This window comes from Protopterus annectens, chromosome 13.part0, assembly GCF_019279795.1.
Source record: "Protopterus annectens isolate FY-2018-M chromosome 13.part0, PAN1.0, whole genome shotgun sequence".
NCBI classification, from domain to species: domain Eukaryota; kingdom Metazoa; phylum Chordata; order Ceratodontiformes; family Protopteridae; genus Protopterus; species Protopterus annectens.
In genome coordinates, this window is record NC_056747.1 from 491,297,376 (window position 1) to 491,318,201 (window position 20,826).

A 20,826-nucleotide genomic window follows, 5' to 3' on the forward strand; every position below is an offset into this window, starting at 1 on the left:
GCTTTATATCCCATGCATGGGAGCCCTCAAATTAATTATGGTATGATCCCAGTTATTCTTATTAGGGTTAATATATAGTTATTGCCAATGGGATGGGTAAAGCCAGTCTAACACCAAGGTTATTTCATTCACCAAAAGGGAAATTGCCTAGGCTTAAAATGGCCCACATTACTTAATTGTGAGTCTATGAACATAGCAGAGTTGTGCAAGTAAACTTAGCATAACAGTAGATGCCTCACCATCCCTCTTGTCATTTAATTGGCTGTTTGATCTCTGTAGATCCTATTAATTCTCCTCTGTATGTGTGTTTTTGCAGTCACGCACAGCAATGTTGTAGTTGATTTAGCCCCTCCATCACGAAGTGCAGGGTTACAAAGACCCACTGTAATTGAGAGTTTCAGAATTTGCTGTTTTTGTGTAAATCACAATTTTATTTTTTAAGTGTTAGGACTCTCGGTATCGACCCCAAAGCTCTGTCTAACTAAGTTACTAATTCAAGGTCACACAGGCAAATGAAGCTCATTAACAGCTCGTAGCCTTAATCCTCTTCTGTAACTGTCAAATGATTGTCCATACCACCACTGACCAGGAAATTCTGCTTTTTCAGCTGAGTGCATTCTTTTTTGCGCTTCTTTCAGAAACATGGTAAGTCATAAAGGCCAAGTCCTCTAGAACTGTCTAAAATAATGTTTGCACAGAATTGTGCACAGTGTGCTTGGAGATGGGAATGTTCCCCTAAAGATGAACTCTTATAGCAGTAAGTGTGCAGCCTTGGTGCATTTCAACTCCTTTCACTGTAAAGGTAGGAGATGAAAATTAAGTGTATCTTCCTTAAGTGTGTATGAGCAAAATTTTCAAGCATTTTGTCAAGTTTTTATTTTAATGTGTTGTGGTTAGAGGCCTGGCATTTCAAGATTTGAGTGCAAATCAGAAATTTCTTGCTGTACCCCTTCTGCATGTGTTCTAAAACTATGTAGTACCATACTGCCCTTACAGCTTCTGATTCTTCTTGCTGAATATAATGTGGTACATTTCTGCCCCCTTTTCCATGCCATCCAGGTGACCATCAGCTGCTCAGCCACATCATTTTACTTGAATGTCCCCAGTGTTTTCCCTGGTGCTAGGACCACACCAATGACATGTTGGGTAGTGGAAGTGGAACAGAGCACTAACAGCATCACATATGCTATCCTGCTTGCTGAGGATTTTTTTAGACCCTAACCATGTAGAGCTACTGATATCACATGTATTACTATTCATAAAGTCATTTGCTCTGGCCCCCCCTTCATTTCAATTCCAACAAGGTAACAGCAACCTGCCACACAATTATGACACCATCCCCTTCACTGGAGATGGTACCATATGGCACTCAGAAGCACCTCCCTCCTAAAGTGACTAAGCTGGCAAAGTTGCTCTTTCCCACCCAGCTTATGCAACAATTGAACTGCTAGTCCAACTCAGTTTGGCTGGGTCATAGTCAGGGCTGCCATCCTTCTGCACTACATAGCTGTGGGATGTGGCAGATTGTATAATCCTTGACACATGTTTTTGTATGCATTCTTTCATCAGCATTTCATTTTTCATGATTTGCTTATGCTGTTGTCCCTATATATTGGCATAGAATTATGTTTAGTGTATTGTGCAGTGGTATCTTAATCACTTTTTTTTGTAATTTGCACAGTTTGTGGTATTCAGCCTTCTGTGGTTTATGTCTGAATCCTCCCGTAGTCATTAGAGATAGTCAACATTAGATGCTTTAAATGGTTAGGGTATATATTTTCCATTGTTTTGCTGCTGATTTTTGTGACCACAGGGAGGCAAAATATGATGGTGACGTCCATCCCTGTGCTGTTTCCATCAGAAATATAAATTGTTTCAGCTTTGAAGAAATATTTGATAACATCTTGGCTGTCTACTAAGAGCATATTTTATATTCCAACTTATAAGAATGAAATAGCTGTACATTAACTCTTACTCACTTGTGATAAGACCTTTGGCTGCATGTCTACTTTTGCTCTTTACTTCAGAATGGTGGTGTTTTTGTTTCCAGTGAATAGCAGACGGAACTCAGGACTAATTTCACCAGCACATTCAACAGCACAAAGCCACAGTCCCCAGTCACCGCACTCCACCCCAAATAGAAGCAAGTTGGATCTCACTAAGGTATGGAACATCTGAGATTTCTGTAGCATTACAATTATTTTAGACTTCAGAGCTCAGCCCATCTGTATTTTTAATGAACATAGGAGTGTCTGAATTAACTTAGGTTTTATTTTGCATTTAAAGTAGCATCACTAGTTTACCAGTCACACATGCTGTGCACCTTAGAAATGGTTGATGACAGGCATTCTCAGAAATGAAATAAGATGTTTTACTCATATTTAATATCTGAACAGCAAATACCTTGTTTATACTTATATATACACAACATACATACTTATACAAGAGGTATTTGCTGTTTTGATGTTTCTGTTGGCCCCTTGTTGCTGGTATATTGGATTTCTATTTTAATATCTGACATTGTTAACATTTCATTTTGAAAGCGTTGCCCACTAAATCATTATCTGTACTTGCAACATGGAGATGATGATTTCATCTTGAGTAGCGTTTTGTGTTAATCCACAATGTTTAAGTAACAAAACTGTCTGGATGTGTAAGGTAAGGCTCTGTTATAGTATTTTTACAAGAAAATATGTTACTTGAGTAGCTGTTTTTGGATGAGTAGCACTGCAGCAGTGTGGCTCACCTGACCCTTCATCATCAGATTGCCACAAGCACTCATAAAGTGACTTTACGTAGGCAAGTGAGCTTTGGAGCTACTGCTACTTTTTGCAAAAGCGAGCTTGAAGAGGTTAGCCCCACCACCACCTTGTATGCTGGTACTGCATTTGTAAGCTGGGTGAGCAGTGAGTCATAGCATTGAGGACAACCATATCCTGGCCCTAGCATGGCTCTTCTTTCACAGCCCTAGTTACACAAGGTTACACATCCTGCTGACATTATGTGCCTCTGTCTATATTCCAACTACAAAGAATAGTCTCACCCCACCTGCAGGTCATTCTCTGCCCCTCCATTTAGGGAAAGTCAAGCAGATAAAGTCACTCCCATCCCCACATCAGCTCCAGCAGGTCCTTGCACCACTATTGAACTTGAGTAACAAAGGTATCAGTCAGGGCATCATTCATCTACCCCAGAAGAGTTGACTTTTCAGGAGCTGAGTGGTGCAGAAATGTTGCATATGGCTCAAAAATATTCAGGAACAAGGTGTAGCCTGTTATTAAGTTATCCTGCTTCCACCTAATGAATGTTACCAAGATTAAACATTTGATGCCTCCTGGGGAGATCTGTCTGATGTTATTCACACTTTCATGTCTTCCCATACTGATTATTACAGTGCCCCCTTCATAGGACTTCCCAACACTGAGACTGAGTGGTTGCAGTCCGTGCAGAATTCTTCAGTATGTTTGCTTACTGATGCACTATGCATGATTAACACTATGCTGCTTCCTTGTTGGTGAGGCTGCACTGGCTGCTTATCCCATTTCATATTGTATTTAAGTTATTGGTGGTTTTGATTTTCTTATTCTTATAAAAGGTCCCTTCTACTTAAAGGAGTTTGATGATTCCCTGGTGTCCCCCATGTATGTTTCTGTATACCACTGTGGAATGATTAGTAGTCCGTAGGCCACTGCCTGAGACTGATGTAAAGGCGTTTGCTTATCAGGCATCCCACTTTGGATTCTGTTAGTTTGAAAGGTTTAGAACTGTTACACGTTGGCCTGTTTCTACTTATTTATTATTTTTGTATTTATTTAGAGATTGATTGATTTCAGCATTTGTTAACTGGGTAAGTGCACTTGAAGGCATATCGTTTTTACCTGGATTTTAAAAATCATCTTGCTAAACACTATTTCTTCTTGTCACAAAATGCTTATCCAGTGTTACATAATTTCATTGTATGATTTATTGTTTAAATTACTTTATATAAATGTATTTAATGGCTTACCACAAAAAAAAAAAATCCTGAATTTGAAAGACTTTTAAATGCTCTATTGGACTGCAAAACTGATTTTCTGAAGTCAGGGAATATCCTTTATATTTACAACTTCTTTGATCAGTTAAGAATGAAAAGGACTATAACTCACATTGTTCATCCAGATTAACTTTCAGAGGTCTTCCATCTTTGAGCTGAAGGCTGTTTTCTCAAGCATTGATACAGGGCTCTTTGATTTTCCTTGTTTGATACCCTGAAGTGTTTCAACCTGTAACCTTCCCATGTTAAATACTCCTTTCAGTAATTAGAATTGCTGACTTCTGAATGTGCTGCATTACTGTGGTGTGTGTTAACCACAGGAAACAAAACGGTTATGAGAAAGTATAAAAAGTAATTATCTCATGGATGTGAGCCTGTCTCCTACAGGCTTTTGAGGGGAGATCTATGCCTGGAATACAGGGCATTGTCAAATCCCACTCTGATGGACCTCCTGCATATTTACAAAACAAACAATACCAGAATTACCTGTTCTAAAGACTTAAACCTTACCTGCGATATAAATAGGACCTGCTGGAGAGATATGTATATATCCCAGAGACTACACTGTCTATGGAACAGGTTCCCCATCCATGTGAAGCAGAGTTCTTCCCTAACCCAATTCAAGTGCAACTTGGACAATTGGATGGGAAACTGGAAATTCACCCCTGGCTTGGCACCTATGTGTCTAATGCAAACAAGTAACCTGTAAATGGTTCATCTCCCAGGCCCATGCTTACGCTTATCAAGGGTATCAGAACTTGCCAGAGATTTGGGATGCATGGCTAGGCTTTAAAATGGCCCTTGCAGTCATTAGCCTATTAAACACATATGACAAAAATATTTACTTGTTATTAATAGTACAGGATAAAGAAAATGATATAAAATTAAGAGCAAAATTATACATAGTAAATTTTAAATTTTGATCAAATGTTCTTGCATTAACAGTTAAGTATGAAAGTGATGCAGTGTAGAAACTTAAATAATAAATATTAAAATAGAGTAATGATTATCAGTGTGTCATAAAGAAATATGTGTCAATTATAAAAGAACACGCCTTGTAGGTGTTGCATATAGTTATATTAGTTACAACAGTAGCTAGTTTTGTTAACATTGCTGAGCATTTTAAATCTGCTAATTCCATCTCAATTAGAACATGTATTGTAACAATTCCTAATATTGCATAATCAAGATTGTAATTATATGGAGACTCGTCTGGTGATAATCTCAGCTTTTAAATAAATGAGGGGAAAAAAAAGAACTAAACTGCTGCATTGCAGCAGTCTTGCACTAAAATTTCAAAGACAACTAAAAAATTGTTGGACCAGGGAAGGTGAACTGAAAAGAGTTGAGCTGCACCAAGGTTGCACAGGTATACGCAACAAAAGCTGCGAAATTCACAGAGAATTGAATGGATGGTGCTCTCACATACCTGTCAGTTGGTCTGATTATGTTAATCAACTCAACCTGCTCATTGCATCTGAGGTACGTAATACTATATGTGCACCATACATTACATTCTCTGGGAGCAAATATATTTTCAGGCATTTGCTTCCAGCAAGATAATTAAGGAATTCAGGTACATATTCATTACATTATATCATTGCATCTGTTCACTCCTCATTTGCTTCAACTGTGGCGGTTTTGTTCTAAACATGGACTACACTGAATACCTATATAACTGGATTTTCAACCTAACCAATTAGCTGTACTCATGCATAAATAACTAGTGCATAAGAATAAATGGAGCAGCTCCTGCCTCCCTAGCAAATCATACCACAAACACATCACAAGACTCACAAATGCTACTCCAGTATCAGTGGCTCACTCCTGTTAAAATCAAGAGCAAAGAGTAGTACAGATGCATGAACATCATGTCTGCCTTGTGTGTTGTACTTTACTGTCCGCAGTCTGGTCTCTGAGTTAAGTGTCTTACACACAACTGTTGACAACAATAGTTTCCACAGAATAAGTGTGATAACTTATTTTAAATGACAAAAGTAGTTGGCATTAGGACTAAACTACAGTTTAAAGTGACTAGAGGGCATATACAGAATAGACCAGTACTCTTTGCTCTAGTATTTGCCAAAGTTTGATTGTTTATTTTATTTTATAGCCTTTAAATGTCTACTTGTAGACATTGTACATGAAACCAGAAATCATAACAATTACAGTGTTCAAAAATAGGCATCAGAGCAAACAAAAAAAAAAGAAAGATAACTTAGGTAAAAATTAAATTTAAGAATGTTAAATCCTGAAGGGGAAAGTGATACCCCATATCAAATCATAGTAAGCTCTCCTGAGAATTAGATAGTGTAGTAGTCACTCAGTTCATTTTGCTTATCTTTACCCACTCAAGACTTTTGACACTATCTCCCCAGCTGTTTTATTTAAAAATAGACAAACGTAATGTAAACCTATGTATTTACCATTGAATTGTAGAAGGTCCCAGGTAGTTGCAGTTGCTGGTACCCTGTCTGAACATAAAGTTGTAACTAGTGGTGTACCACTAAGATAAGTGTTGGGCCCTATCCTGTTTGTCATTTATTTTTGCAGACATCCACTCCAGTATCCCAGAAGTGCTGTTGACCAGGTTTGTTGATATCGGCAAGTTAGGCACTGTCATCTGCTCGCCCTTTTATACTTAAATATTTCCAGCAGGGGCTGGAGTATTCACATACCTGGTGTACTGAATATGTTCTCAAATTAAATGTAAAAAAAGTGCAGCATAGTAGCATTTGGCATAAAAGCTGTTCCCACTTCATGTGTTATAAATGGTACTGCTTTTCAGACTGATACTCTGTTATTAACCTTAGTACTTATGAGTACAAATCTCTCTCTTATTTGATCAGCATGTTTCCACCATGGTCAGGAAGTACTTCCATGTGGGCAAGGTAGTTTCAACGTGAATATCTTTAAGATCCGAAGAAGTCATCCTACCACTGTACTCTTCCCTTATCCAAATCCATCCCCCCTTTTGTATGAATGAATCCAAGCATATTGCTCAGCTGGAAAGACCTCAAAGATTATTTTTATATTTTACATCAAGTAAGCAATAAATATTACGTAAAAAAACTTGTTTGCACTGTTACATTATCTATAGTTCAAAATTCATTAGCATAAGTACACATACAAGCTGTATCTTCTATTGCAACAAATTAAAAGTCCACCATAAAGAAGTAAAAGAATGTATACATCCCAATACAACATTGCATGTGTCACCCAAGGACTTACTGACTTCAGCACCTTTTGTTTTGTCTCCATGCACAAATTCCTGATCTTATGCCATTTAAGTTTGTTTCTTTTTTGTTCTCTTAATTTTGAAGCAACTACACTAATACATTTTTAAGTTCTTCACTTTCAGTAGTCTCTCCTGACAAATGATGTACCTTTTCTATCATTTCACAGTAAATCTTTTTACCCAGTTTCCCAGAATAACCTCTTACATTTTTTTTTTATTTCTGTCTTTTCTTTTCCTTGTCACCTAGACCTAACAATATAAAATTCTATTCCATGGTGCCTCTTACTAAATGGGAGGTTTGAGACATCAGTAATTATCAGGATGGTTCATGCCTAAAGTTGGCTTCTAAATAATTGGAATAATTAGTGCCTTTTTTTTAAATATATGGCAAAGAAAACTATAGTTCACAAAGAAGATCAAATAATCTGAAGAATCAGTGGTCCTAGCAAATGGAGGTATGACATCAATAACTTTTAGAGCCAGGAGCCAATACACAAAAGTTCAGCTGCTTTGCTAAAATCAGGTTGAAGAGTTTATCATAATACACATAATTGAACTTTGCCCATCATATGCTGGAGTCACCTACCTCAAAAAAACTAAAAGGTTCACTGCTCAAATTCTAGAGGAAGGAAGTCTTGTCTGCAAAAAAATTGTGCAGCAAACTCACATTTAGCACAAGAATAAAATGTCTTGATGTTCAGGCAGGCCTGTCTAAACAGTCTGATGACCACCTGAAATAATGCAGCTGGATGATTGTGGCTGTGATCCCATTTGAAACAAACATAGCACTCTTTGAGATATCTTATTCTAGTAGTGACCATAATTCTCATACATAGGCCTTTTCTCAGGAAGGTGCAGCTACCCCATTTTCATGCCAACCTCTATGTTAGCCTACATATTGACCTCAGACCATATTTGGTGTTGTGCCGTTGGTGTAAGATGTACCCTTACTGGGGCAGTCTGATATAAGGCACCAAAAACACATTATTTGATGCTGACACTAATGTTTCCAGAAGATCAGCTCCGACCCCCTCTAACAGCTGGTCCTGGGGACAGGACTAAAGATGTCTGAATTTATAGCCTGTAAATCCCTACATTTGAGGGGACTGGGTATTGGGAAGGCTAATGCTTAAGTGAGACTCAGGTAGTGCTGTGATCAAGAAACAGGCTCCACCTTCAAGTCTCTGGTTTCATGGCCAAACTGGAAGACTGTGTCTGGTGAATGTCCAAATTTATGAGTTGCATTTGAAATTATCATAGTGAGTACAATGATTTCTAGAAGCTCTAAAAGTACACTAGCCAGTTCACTTGTATTATTATCAGCTCAGGCATTAAATTCCCCAGATTCAACCACCTAGGGAATTGTTGAACTAGATTGGAAATCCATGAAGTTCTGTGAAAATACCCCCAGGCAACCAGGGGAACACAAGATGGGTTCTACATTTCTCTCCTGCACTGTAGATGTATTCAGGGGAGTTAGTTCTACTTCATCACTTCCAGGCCCACAGAATAGCAAATGACCACCCTCCATATTCCCCAGTCTAAGACGATGTATAATGTGGCAACTGGGTGGGACATTAAATCCAAGGTGCAGCCCAGGCAGTCCTTCAGTCAGGTCTGTGTCATAAATGCCAGGTCAAACAGACAGAGCAAGTCTGATGTAATACTATATTTATTAATGATTGAAGGGAATTAAACAGCACTGCACAGCCCTAGCAATACTCCATGGAGACCGTTATAGTCTAATGGTTGGGGGTGGCAGTCCATTCTCCCCAGGTGCCACCTCAAGACAGGAAGATCCCCTGCCACCATGATGTTTCACTTGGATGTGGTACTGCATCATTGTAAGCTTCATGTAGTACCCCAGCTATGGATGCTTAAGAAAGTGTCTCCTGACTCTAGCCAAATGACACTTCATCTCCATATGCCTAGAAATTAGAGATCAGTAGGTGGGAGATCAAAAGGTCATAGGGTCAAAAGAAGGTCACAAGCATAGGATAACACCATTTTAAATCAAACATAAGCCAAAATGCCCAAAAAACTAACTTGTGCTAATGACTGTATAATGAACAGGTGACAGTTATAGCCAATGATAGGATTTAGAAGTTATAAAAAAGAGTAACTAACGAGGAGCAGAAAACAGAACCTGTAAACCTAAAATATAGCCACAGTTTGTAAACAGCTAACAACACAACTGAATAGCTGTGAAGCAGAAGCTGTCTTGTAAACATTGCTATGTAAATATCATTGGCAGTATAGATAAATTAAAAAAAAAAATTAACATGTAAACCTCGTGCCATAAATCTGAACAAAGATGCTCACTGTTAGAAAAATATGTATTAATATGTGTGCATTAGTGCCTTTTTAGAAGCCCAAAAGGGTTAATACATTTATTCTGCTTTATGCTGAACAAATCCATATTAATGGCAAATATTTCTGACCTTATATTTTGTCAGCGCAGCTAAAATCTTGTTTATGTTTTAGGAAATGTAGAGAGATGGTTTTTTCTGCTTGGTTAGAAAAATAATGAATAGAACAATACTGCTTTCTATAATGTTATTAAACTTAGACAATTAGCCCTGTCTGTGTTATGAGAACATACACAGCTGCAGGAAGGATAGATAAAGTGGAACAAAGACCACTTGAAGAATATGAACTATAATCTGTGATTGCTTTGTGCTCGAATGAGTAGAGTACCTTGAAATGTAACACAGCACTGTAGAAATAATTGCAACTAGCTGCTGGTCTCCAAGGCCATGTAATTTTTCCAAAGTTTTCTCATGAATCTAGAAATGTTATGTCATGTCAGCAGAAAATCATGAGCAACATCTGCTGTGAAAAACAATATTGTAAACTTGTGATTTACTACATCAGCTTCAGTAGGCAATGTCTTGTAAGAATAGTATAAGAATGGTTTCACTTCCTGATTTTAGTTAGACAAACTCTATATTTGTGCATGCATGTTTTTGTCTCCTTGCCGCAAGAATTAAAGTGCCTTAACCTGAACCTTACGTGTATTGGTCTTTGACGTTTTTTCCTTTGACAGATTGGTCCTTCGGACTGGAAACCTCCACTCTGACCAGATCAGACAGGCCAGGTGGCTTGAAACTGTACGGGGAAGAAACCACATCGGCTCTTCTTATTTGAAAAGACCTCCGACTGAATTGTCATCCAAAAGAGGCCAGCCACTGTTCTGATCTGCGACTGAAGGGCGGGTTTACCTCGAACCAGATGATCAATCACAGAGGCTCAGGTAAGGTGAGATTTACCTTTTTCTGTTTTAGATCAGGGACTTGATTTGCATTGTCTGTCAGGGGATTTGTCTTGTACAAGTCAGGGACAGGAAGATTGCAGTCTTGTCACAGATCAGGGAAACAGAATAGGTAAGGCAGTTATTCTAGATAGACTGTGAAAAAGAGAAATCGTGGTACCACGTAGAAATAAGAAGGGTTATGTAACATTTCGAAGGTTAGAATAAAATGGGAAATAAGTGCACAAAAAGATCCCAAACTTCGCCGTTAACTGAAGATGCGAAATTTATGCAATTACAACGTGTCGATAATGTTAAATACTACTCAAAATGGGTTAATAAGTATGAATTTGATGGTAAATTAGAAAAATCCTCACTTGTTAAACTTGTCAAACAGCTTAAAACTGATTCCAGAGGTCAGATAAAAAAGCAACGTAAATTAGGAATTCCTCAGGCACACAGGTGGATTGAGGAAGCAAACCATAGGGAACAAAAGAGTACTAATTCAAAAGCAATGTTTTTAGATAGAGAGGACAATAACTTAGTAATAGCATCAGCCCCTCCACCTCCCTTACCAGAATATGAGGCAAGTGAACAAGTTAGTCCACCCCTGCAATATCCTGCTATCACTGTAAGTAGAGAAACTACAAAAGCAACACCATTTGTTAGAGATCCCGTCGAGACCAGGTCTCGAACACGGGCAGGAAACTCAAAAGAGGACATTGAGTTATATCAAATGGGTAGAAGTTCACGATATATGAGTGAAGAAGAAATATGCCCACTTATAGAAGTACCTAATCCTCAGGCAGGACAAGAAGGACAGGACCCAACTCTCTTAGTTTACAGACCGTGGACACCGGAAGATATCCGGAAAGCCACTGAGGGAATTCCCCATCCAAAAGTTAATTTTAGAAAATTTTTAGAAGACCTACAAGGCATGAGGTTAAGTTATAACTTAAATGGAGAAGAAGTAGAAAAAGTAGTCAGACAAATCGTGGGACCAGATTGGCACATGATCAGTGGCAACTAGAATCCCCGTGACACAGAACACAAACCCCTCCCACATAGCAGCTCAGAGCTAGACAACAGAGTGAAAGGTCTTACAGATCGAATCTCTGAGAAATAGAAGCCTAGGGCAGACTGGACTTGCATTAATCAATGCATCCAACAAGAAGGTGAAACTGTTGACAGATATTATCCTAGATTATTAGAGTGTTTTAATAACCATTGTGGAATGCAGGTACCTGAAGATCAAACACATGATTCCCCGTATGAGCAGCATTTAAAGAATGCATTTTTAAAAGGCAGTATTGCACCCATAAGCAGCTTTATTACAAAGCACATGGTAGATCATCGTACAAGTAAACTAGAGTCACTACTTGAATATGCTAGACATGCCGAGAGGCATTTTAATAGCAAAAAGAAAAAGAAAGCCCAAGTATTTTCTGTAGAAGATGGAGGAGAATTATATGTAGTACAGTCCGGGAAAAAGGGCAAGTAAAATGCCCAGGGAAACAAACAATCTGATCAACGATCAGAGGACTTTGAAGGGCGAAAGAAAAGGGGGGAGTGCTTTAAATGCGGTAAAAAGGGACACTCGGCAAGGGATTGCAAGAAAAACAAGAAGGCAACTACGGAAGATAAGGAGGGTGAGGACTGACTATATGGTAGTCAGGAATCACTAGAAGGGGATAGTGGAGAAAGGACATATATGATAGAGGGAGTAGAGGATGTGACAGAAGAAATAGAGGAAGTACATGAAGTCACGGATAGTGAAGAAAATGAAATTTTAGACTTAGCTTTATTGAGCTTGGAGCTCTATTTAGCAGACACAAAACCAGAAGATGTTCTTCATCTCACATTGCTGCAGTCCTTACACTTGGGTAGTCCGCTGTCCTCGGTCGGCCCGAATATCAAAGTATAAGGCTGACGTCGGTCAAGGCGCATTAGACTGACATCAGGACGTCAGGGTACAAATGCGCATGACCGACGTCATATCCTCAGTCTTTTTTGCCGCGTGGTCCGATGCAGAAGCAGCGTTGCAAGTGCCGTTCGGCGTTCTGAAATTTTTCAATTGAGTTTCAGACCGAAGTCAAAGTTGGCTAAGTACCCGTTGGGAATATTTTGTTTTTCTTGCCTCAGTGGTTTACCGGATGTCAGAAAAAGTGAATAACTGTATTTCTTGTGGGAAACAGATACCGCATAGAGATTATCATAATTTGTGTATACCTTGTTTGGGACCTGAGCACGACGTTGTTGGGTGTCGCTTTTGTGCTAGGTTCAATAAACGCACTATTAAGCGTAGGTTAGATTGTGCCAGGTTGGTCTTTAGGAAGCGGTGCAACTATAGTATGCCGTCGGATGCTCCGACGCCTGCTTCTTCAAAGAAGCGCAAAGACAAAGCAGCTAAACCCAGACAAGAAGAGTCGTCCGAACCGGACGCCGGTTCTTTAGAGGCGTCAGTGGAACCGGTGGTTCCGACGGAGGCCTCTCTGGAGTCCCAGGGGGGAACTTTGATTTTGCAGGATGTGGCCTCCCAGGAGGCAGGTCAGGCAGAAGGGGCTTCTCAGGTAACTGTACTCCCCTCCCTTCCTAAAGTGACTAGGCCCTCTCCTTCTGTTTCTAAGGCTTCTCCCAGAGGTAGGTCAGGTATAGCTTCTGTGGGTGTCACTCCTAGCTCTTCAGGTTCTGTGCCCAAGAAGCATATGCTTAAAATGGCAGAAGATTTAATTACCTTGATTAGAGGTTCTATGCCCCCTCCTGATAAGAGGCCTAGAGTGGAACCAGACTTGGGGGGTTATGAGCAGGCTTCGGATGTGTCTGAGTCTTCGGCTGAAGACTTGCAGGAGTATTCTCCTTATTCTGATTCTGATGTGGATGATTCTACTCCTTCTGCTTCTCCTCCTGAGGATTTTTCTTTTTCAGAGACTCTTCACTCCATGAGGGAGCACTTTAAGTGGGAAGGCCAGGAGTACTCTGATTCCAGGAAGAGGCTTAGGGAATTTTTGCTTTTACCCCAGCATAGGCCTTTGGCAATTCCTCCTGTTCTGAATGTTGTGGAAGATGTGTTTCAAGAGGCATCTCTTAATCCTGATTCTTTGCCCCCTGCTCCTGTTAAACCGGATAGGTATTACAGGGTGCCTGAAGCTCATAAGTATCTGTTCAAGAGTCCTAGGGCAGACCCAGAAACTGTTAGTCAGGGGCCTAAGGGTGTTAAAGCTTCTGTTGTTAAAAATCCGGTTCCTCCAGATAAAGAGGCCAGGGCTTTGGATAGATGGGGAAAGAAAGTTTATACTTCCTCCACTCTAGCTATGAGGGCTTTGAATTGCCAGTTTCACATGTTGAAATACCAAAACTATCTACTTTCTCAATTGAAGTCTAAGGTAGATGCTCTGGCAGAAGGTATTGAGTGTAAAGAGTTACGAGATTTAGTTCATGTTTCTGAGCAGGTTGGTAAGCATTCTTTGCAATGTGGTTTTGATGCTGTACAGGCCTCATCTAGGGTGGCTGCTACTGGGTCAGTTCTTCGCAGGCATGCCTGGTTAAGGGATCAGAATTTATCTGACCATGTTAAGTCAAGGATTTTAGATGCTCCTTTGCAATCTGATGTGTTGTTTGGTTCGCCTGTTGAGGCAGTTTTGAAGAAAATGGAAGACAAGGCTAAGTCTATGCAGACTGTTAAGGAATTTTGCAGGTTCAGCCTCCGAAGTTTAGTAGGAATTGGCCTTCTAAAGGGTGGACGTATCCTTCTTATGATTCCCAGTCTAGGGGTAGGTCTAGACGTGGTAGAGGTAGAGCTCAGGGCTCTTTCAGGCCTAGAACTGGGAGTTCACCTGCACAGTCTTCAGGTGAGGGCAGGGGTCAGTCCTTTCGTAAACAGACCCAATGACCTACTTTTTCAGCTGCCAGAGCCTTTTCGTCTGGCAGCACCTTTGGGAGGAAGGTTGACACTTTTCAAAGAAAATTGGAGTTTAATTACCCAAGACAGATGGGTATTGGACATTATTTATCACGGTTACAGGTTTTATTTCCATACCTTACCTCCTTTCAAAGGCATGCCAGACATTCCTCCTCAACAAAGAATAGAGGCTCGCAAACAGATTTCTCAGTTACTTCAAATAGGGGCAATACAGTCGGTCCCTGTGCCAGAAGTGGGCCTAGGATTTTATTCTCGCCTGTTCCTAGTACCGAAGAAGGGGAACACGTGGAGACCAATTTTGGATTTATCTATCCTCAACACTTATCTGGACATTCCCAAGTTCAAAATGTTGACGTTACAACAGCTTTTACCTCTTCTGGGCAAAGATCATTGGATGGTAACTTTGGATCTCAAGGAGGCCTACCTTCATGTTCCTATCAGACTGAGTTGCAGAAAGTATCTGCATTTTCGGGCTGGGACTTCTCATTATCAGTTCTCTGCATTGCCCTTTGGCTTATCTACTGCGCCCAGAGTGTTCACGAAAGTTCTGGCTCCAGTGATAGCTTGCTTCAGGCTAAAAGGAATACAAATCTATCCTTATTTGGACGATTGCCTGATTCTGGCTCAAGAAAGGGACGAGCTTCTTCATCATCTGGAATATGTGATAGCAGTGCTAAGATGCCTGGGGTATTCTGTGAACGAAATAAAGTCCAGTCTAGTACCCTCTCAGGACATGTGCTTTCTGGGTGTAAGACTGAATACAGCAGCCCAGATGGCCTTTTTGACCCCGGACAAACAAAAGAATCTTTCCCTTTACTTTCATCAATTGTCTCATCAGTCCAGGCTGACTGCAAGGACAGTCCTTCAAGCCTTGGGGTTCATGGCATCTTGTATTCTGGTGCTTCCCAATGCCAAACTGCATATGAGGAAGCTGCAATGGTATCTCAAGAATGTATGGACACAGCACTGCCAGGATCTAGACACTGTCATTCAAATAATACCTTGCATTCGAAAGGAATTTTTGTGGTGGGCTCAGGAATGTCACCTAAACAAGGGACTCTCTGTGACCCGGCCAGAGGCGAGTCAAATTCTAACGACAGATGCCTCAGACAAAGCTTGGGGAGCTCATCTGAATGGAAAGTGGATACAAGACAAGTGGCCTGCCAGACTACAACATCTACATATCAACTTGAAGGAGATGTTAGCAGTCCAGTTTGCATTAATAGCTTTCAAGGATCTACTTCTTCCAGGGCAGGTGTTGATTCTAACAGACAACACAACTGTCATGTGGTACATCAACAAGCAAGGGGGAACTCATTCCTATCCTCTATGCAGGCAAGCAATGATTTTGTGGGAGACTGCTCTCAGTTTACAGCTCAATCTTCAGGCAAGATTTCTGCCGGGAGCACAGAACTCCTTAGCAGATGTGTTGAGCAGACGAATTATGGATCCCCACGAGTGGAAATTGGATCCTCATGTATTTCAGCAATTGACAGTGTCATGGGGAACTCCAGACATAGATCTGTTCGCTTCTCCACTAAACCATCAGCTGCCAAAGTATTGCACAAAAAGGTTTCATCCCACAGCTTGGAAAGTGGATGCTCTTTCTTTCAATTGGAGAAATCTTCATGTGTATGCCTTTCCACCTCTGCCTCTCCTCCCAAAGGTACTTCTAAAGGTCAGACAGGACAAACCAAGGATGATTTTAATAGCTCCAGATTGGCCTCGACAGCACTGGTACCCATTACTGAGAAGTCTGGTACGGAAGCCTCCTTGGCCTTTACCTTTGATTCCTCACCTGTTGTCTCAGGAGGACAGTCATTTACTCAATGTCAAGCTTCACTCTCTACACCTAACAGCCTGGCATATTCTGTTTTGAACCATAGAGGGTCTCAACTTCCACAACAAGTTTTGAATGTGATTTTGGAAGCTAGACGGCCTAGTACCAGGAAAGTGTACGCTGATAAATGGAAGAGATTTTTATTTTGGAGTGCAGCAAAGGATTTTGATGTGTCTGAGCCTAATTTAAGTGTGGCTCTTCAATATCTTACTGAGTTATTGGACAAGGGTTTGTCCTTCTCTTCTATTAAGGTTCATGCTGCAGCAATTTCAGCTCACTATGACTGTGTTCCACCATTGTTTTCTCATCCTCTGTTCAAGCAATTTCTCAGAGGGGCAAAGAATATAAGACCCCCACGTAGAGCTCCTACTCCTGCTTGGGATCTCAATTTTGTGTTGGAGAAACTCACTCTACAACCTTTTGAGCCTGCAGCTACTGCTGAGTTGAAATATTTATCATGGAAGACTGCTTTTTTGTTGGCCATTACCTCTGCAAGAAGGGTTTCTGAATTGCAGGCCCTTATGGCGGTTGAGCCTTTCCTAATTTTCCATAAGGATAGGGTATCTTTGCGTACTAATCCTTCCTTTATGCCTAAAGTGGTTTCTAGTGTGGCTTTAAACCAAACTATTCATTTGCCTACTTTTATGCAAATCCCCAAAATAAAGGGGAAAAGATTCTGCACACTTTGGATGTACATAGGCAGTTGCGTTATTATTTAAGCAGGACTAAGGAGTTCAGGCAGTCTCAGCAGTTATTTGTTTCTTTTGCTTTGAGTTCTCAGGGTAAGCCTGTGTCAAAACAAACTATTTCTAAGTGGATTGGGTTTTGCATTGCTTTCTGTTATTCCCATCATGGCAAACAGATTCCAGCTGGGATTAGGCCTCATTCCACTAGGGCTACTGCCACTTCTACAGCTTTTTTAAGGGGGTGGCAACTAAGGATATTTTGGAGGCAGCTACTTGGAGTTCAGTTCATACTTTCTCTAAGCATTACCACCTTCCACTTTACTCTAAATCTAGGGCTGGTTTTGCCACTGCTATTTTACAGGGCATTTTGGCAGCTCCTGCTTCTTTATAATTGTTTGCCAACCTCCCTTACCTCTGCTTTGGGATTCTACCCAAGTGTAAGGACTGCAGCAATGTGAGATGAAGAACATAGTACAGTTTTGTACCTACCATAAATGTAGATGTTCGAAGATCCACATTGCTGCAGTCCAGTTATCCCTCCCTCCTTCCCCTCTGTATTTAGAGGTGGTTGTGTGGGTTGCATTGTAATTGTTGTATATATTGTATACATTGTACATATTGTTAGTGCTAGGGTGGTTAGTTGGTGGTTTTGCTGTTTTTTGGTTTTGACCTTCTTTTTAGGGTCTTCTGACATCTGGGGCAAGAAAAGACTGAGGATATGACGTCGGTCATGCGCATTTGTACCCTGACGTCCTGATGTCAGTCTAATGCGCCTTGACCGACGTCAGCCTTATACTTTGATATTCGGGCCGACCGAGGACAGCGGACTACCCAAGTGTAAGGACTGCAGCAATGTGGATCTTCGAACATCTACATTTATGGTAGGTACAAAACTGTACTTTACACTCCTGGTAGAAGGGAGGGAAGTCACATTTTTGTGTGACTCAGGGGCATCACGGACCCTGGTACATCCCTCCAAACTTCCAGAGAACTCAGAGTCACCTGATTACATATTAGTGAAAGCAGCTAATGGACAGCTGTATTGGGAGCCCCTCTCCCATAACATTGCAATAACTGATCCTGTTTCAGGATTAACCCAGAAAAGCAAAATTGTCGTTTCTGCAAAATACCCAGTAAACCTCTTGGGCCGAGACCTTATGCAGCTATTTGGCATAGCAGTAGTTCCAACTATGCAGGGTACGGAAGCACAGCGACAAATTGATACTTTTGCAGTGCGATCGGAGGGTGAAACATTTTATTGGTGCAGCCAGGACTTGGTTACGACTGGTCCAGGGGCAGTAACCGAAGAGCTGATGAATGTAACCATCAGCAAGTTCCCCTCCCTTGACACTGATAAACAACATTTGTTGCACTGTACTCTGTATTATTGTAGCACATCAGGACCTGATAAAGAATATGAGCAAGAGTTGTTTAGAAACCGTGCAAACAGGTTAGTATTACGTAATCTGTACTGGGACATAAAAGGGAACAGTGTAGTTAGCTGTTCATTACCCCAGGAATTCTTTGCACTTTATAAATCTAATCAATTACCACATGTAAGCTTAACCAAGGACAAAAATGTGAAATGGGCAGACCTAGGAGAAAAAGTCACGAGGTGGGAAAAACAGACAGAGTTAGAACTGTCAGAACAGGGAGTACAAAAGCAGAAGTTAAATTGGATAACACAGACACACCCAGCTGTACACTTGCAGTCTAGCGAGGACAGCCGATTAGCACTCTTATCAGAAGAGGAAGAAGATGCTTTACAAAGCATACCAGAAACTCTCTGGTCAACAGGCAAATCAGATGTAGGACTTATTCGTACAGCAGGTCCAGTTACTATCACGCCAAAGTCAGCATTTAGACCACAAAAGAGACAGTATCCCTTGAGAAAATATGCAGAGGTAGGAATCAAACCTATTATAGCAGCTTTACTTAAAGAAGGAGTACTGGTGGAATCACCTGATTCACCACGTAACACACCCTTATTTCCTGTTAGGAAAGCAAATGGAGAATGGCGTATGGTCCAAGATTTACAAGCTGTAAATGATGCAGTAATACCAAGGGCACCTACGGTGCCAGATCCACACACCCTGTTGAATGATTTGAAACCTCAACAGAAATATTGTTCTGTGGTAGATATCAGCAATGCGTTCTTTTCGATACCAATACACCCTGACAGCCAACATTGGTTTGCATTCACATTTCAGGGGAAAAGGTATACATACACGCGACTACCACAAGGATATTGTGAAAACCCAACAATATTCTCACAAGAAATGGCAAGCAACTTGGCGGGATTTACCCCACCGAGAGGCAGTCAAATTTTACTTTATGTTGATGACATCCTGCTGGCAGCCCCCACCCAGCAAGATTGTAAGGAAGAAGATACTGTAGCATTGTTACAATTTTTAGCTATTCAGGGACATAAAGTAAATAAAAACAAATTACAGCTTTGGAAAAAGCAAGTTAGATACCTAGGATATGTAATATGCAAAGACGGCAGAACATTAGATGAGGACAGAAAAATAGCGATTTTACAAGCACCGAAACCCACTACCAAGAAGGAAATGATGTCCTTCCTGGGTACGACCAACTTTTGTCGGAGCTGGATCCCAAACTATGCTTTGGAATCTGCACCGCTGACCAACTTGATATACAAGAACAGGATTTATTACAATGGACACCAGAAGCAGAATCTGCTTTCTGCAAATTGAAACAGTTGATAGCATCTTCACTAGTCTTAGGATTACCAAACTATCATAAACATTTTTTCCAAACTGTAGATTGTAGGCAAGGTTATATGACATCAGTGCTAATGCAACAGCATGGGGACAAACAATGCCCCATTGCTTACTATTCATCACAACTGGACCCAGTGGCACGGTCATTGCCCCACTGTGTACAAGCAGTAGTCGCAGCTGCAATGGCAGTACAGGCTTCGGCCTCAGTAGTGTTGTTCCACCCTCTCACATTGAGAGTGCCTTATGCAGTCGCGATTATTTTACTGCAAGAAAAAGTAGCATATCTTTCTCCTGCTAGACATCTTTCCTGTATGACTATATTGTTGAGCCAACCTCATATGACAATTGAACGATGTACCACTTTGAATCCGTCTACCTTGCTTCCAACTCCTGCAGATGGCACATCGCACAGCTGCCTGCAGGAGATTGAGCAAAAGACACTGCCTAGAAAAGATCTTACGGATGTTCCCATGGATGATGCCGAGGTGACATACTACGTGGACGGCTCATGCAAAAGGGGTCCCACAGGACAGAACCTAGTAGGATATGCAGTAGTCTCTGATACTGAGATTGTAGAAGCAAAATCTTTACCACACAACTTATCTGCACAAGCGGCAGAGCTGATTGCCTTAACACGGGCATGTACCTTAGCAAAGGGTAAATGTGTGAACATTTTTACTGAGAGCCAGTATGCTTTCTCTACTGTACATGTTTTTGCACAACAGTGGAAAAATCGAGGAATGATAACATCTACTGTCAAACCAATTAATCATGCACAGTTTATTGTAGATCTTTTAGAATCTATTCAGTTACCTCAGAAAGTAGCTATTTGTAAATGCATAGCTCATACCAAGCAACAGAATAGAATTTCAAAAGGTAATGCAAGGGCTGATACAGCTGCAAAGCAGGCAGCTTCAGCTTCAGAAGTATTTCTTTTGAATGAGGAATTACAACCTTCTGAGATCTTAGACTTAGAAATGTTAAAAACAATGCAGACACTTACTATGCAAGTTGAGAAACAAAGATGGATAAAACGAGGAGCAATTCTCAAGGAAGGGCTGTACATCTCCAAAGAGGGAAAACCGATATTGCCATCTAACTTGTTTAGATATGCAG

The 20,826-nt window shown here is 40.7% G+C and overlaps 1 protein-coding gene across 1 annotated transcript in view; it reads left to right on the forward strand.

Moving 5' to 3' along the window:
- Positions 1-20,826, forward strand: part of MLXIPL (MLX interacting protein like) — a 211,053-nt gene that overhangs the window by 112,426 nt on the left and 77,801 nt on the right. Inside the window, exon 3 of the mRNA XM_044054848.1 lies at positions 2,051-2,163. Within this exon, the coding sequence (XP_043910783.1) occupies positions 2,051-2,163 (113 nt within the window). The remainder of the gene's footprint in view (positions 1-2,050; positions 2,164-20,826) is intronic.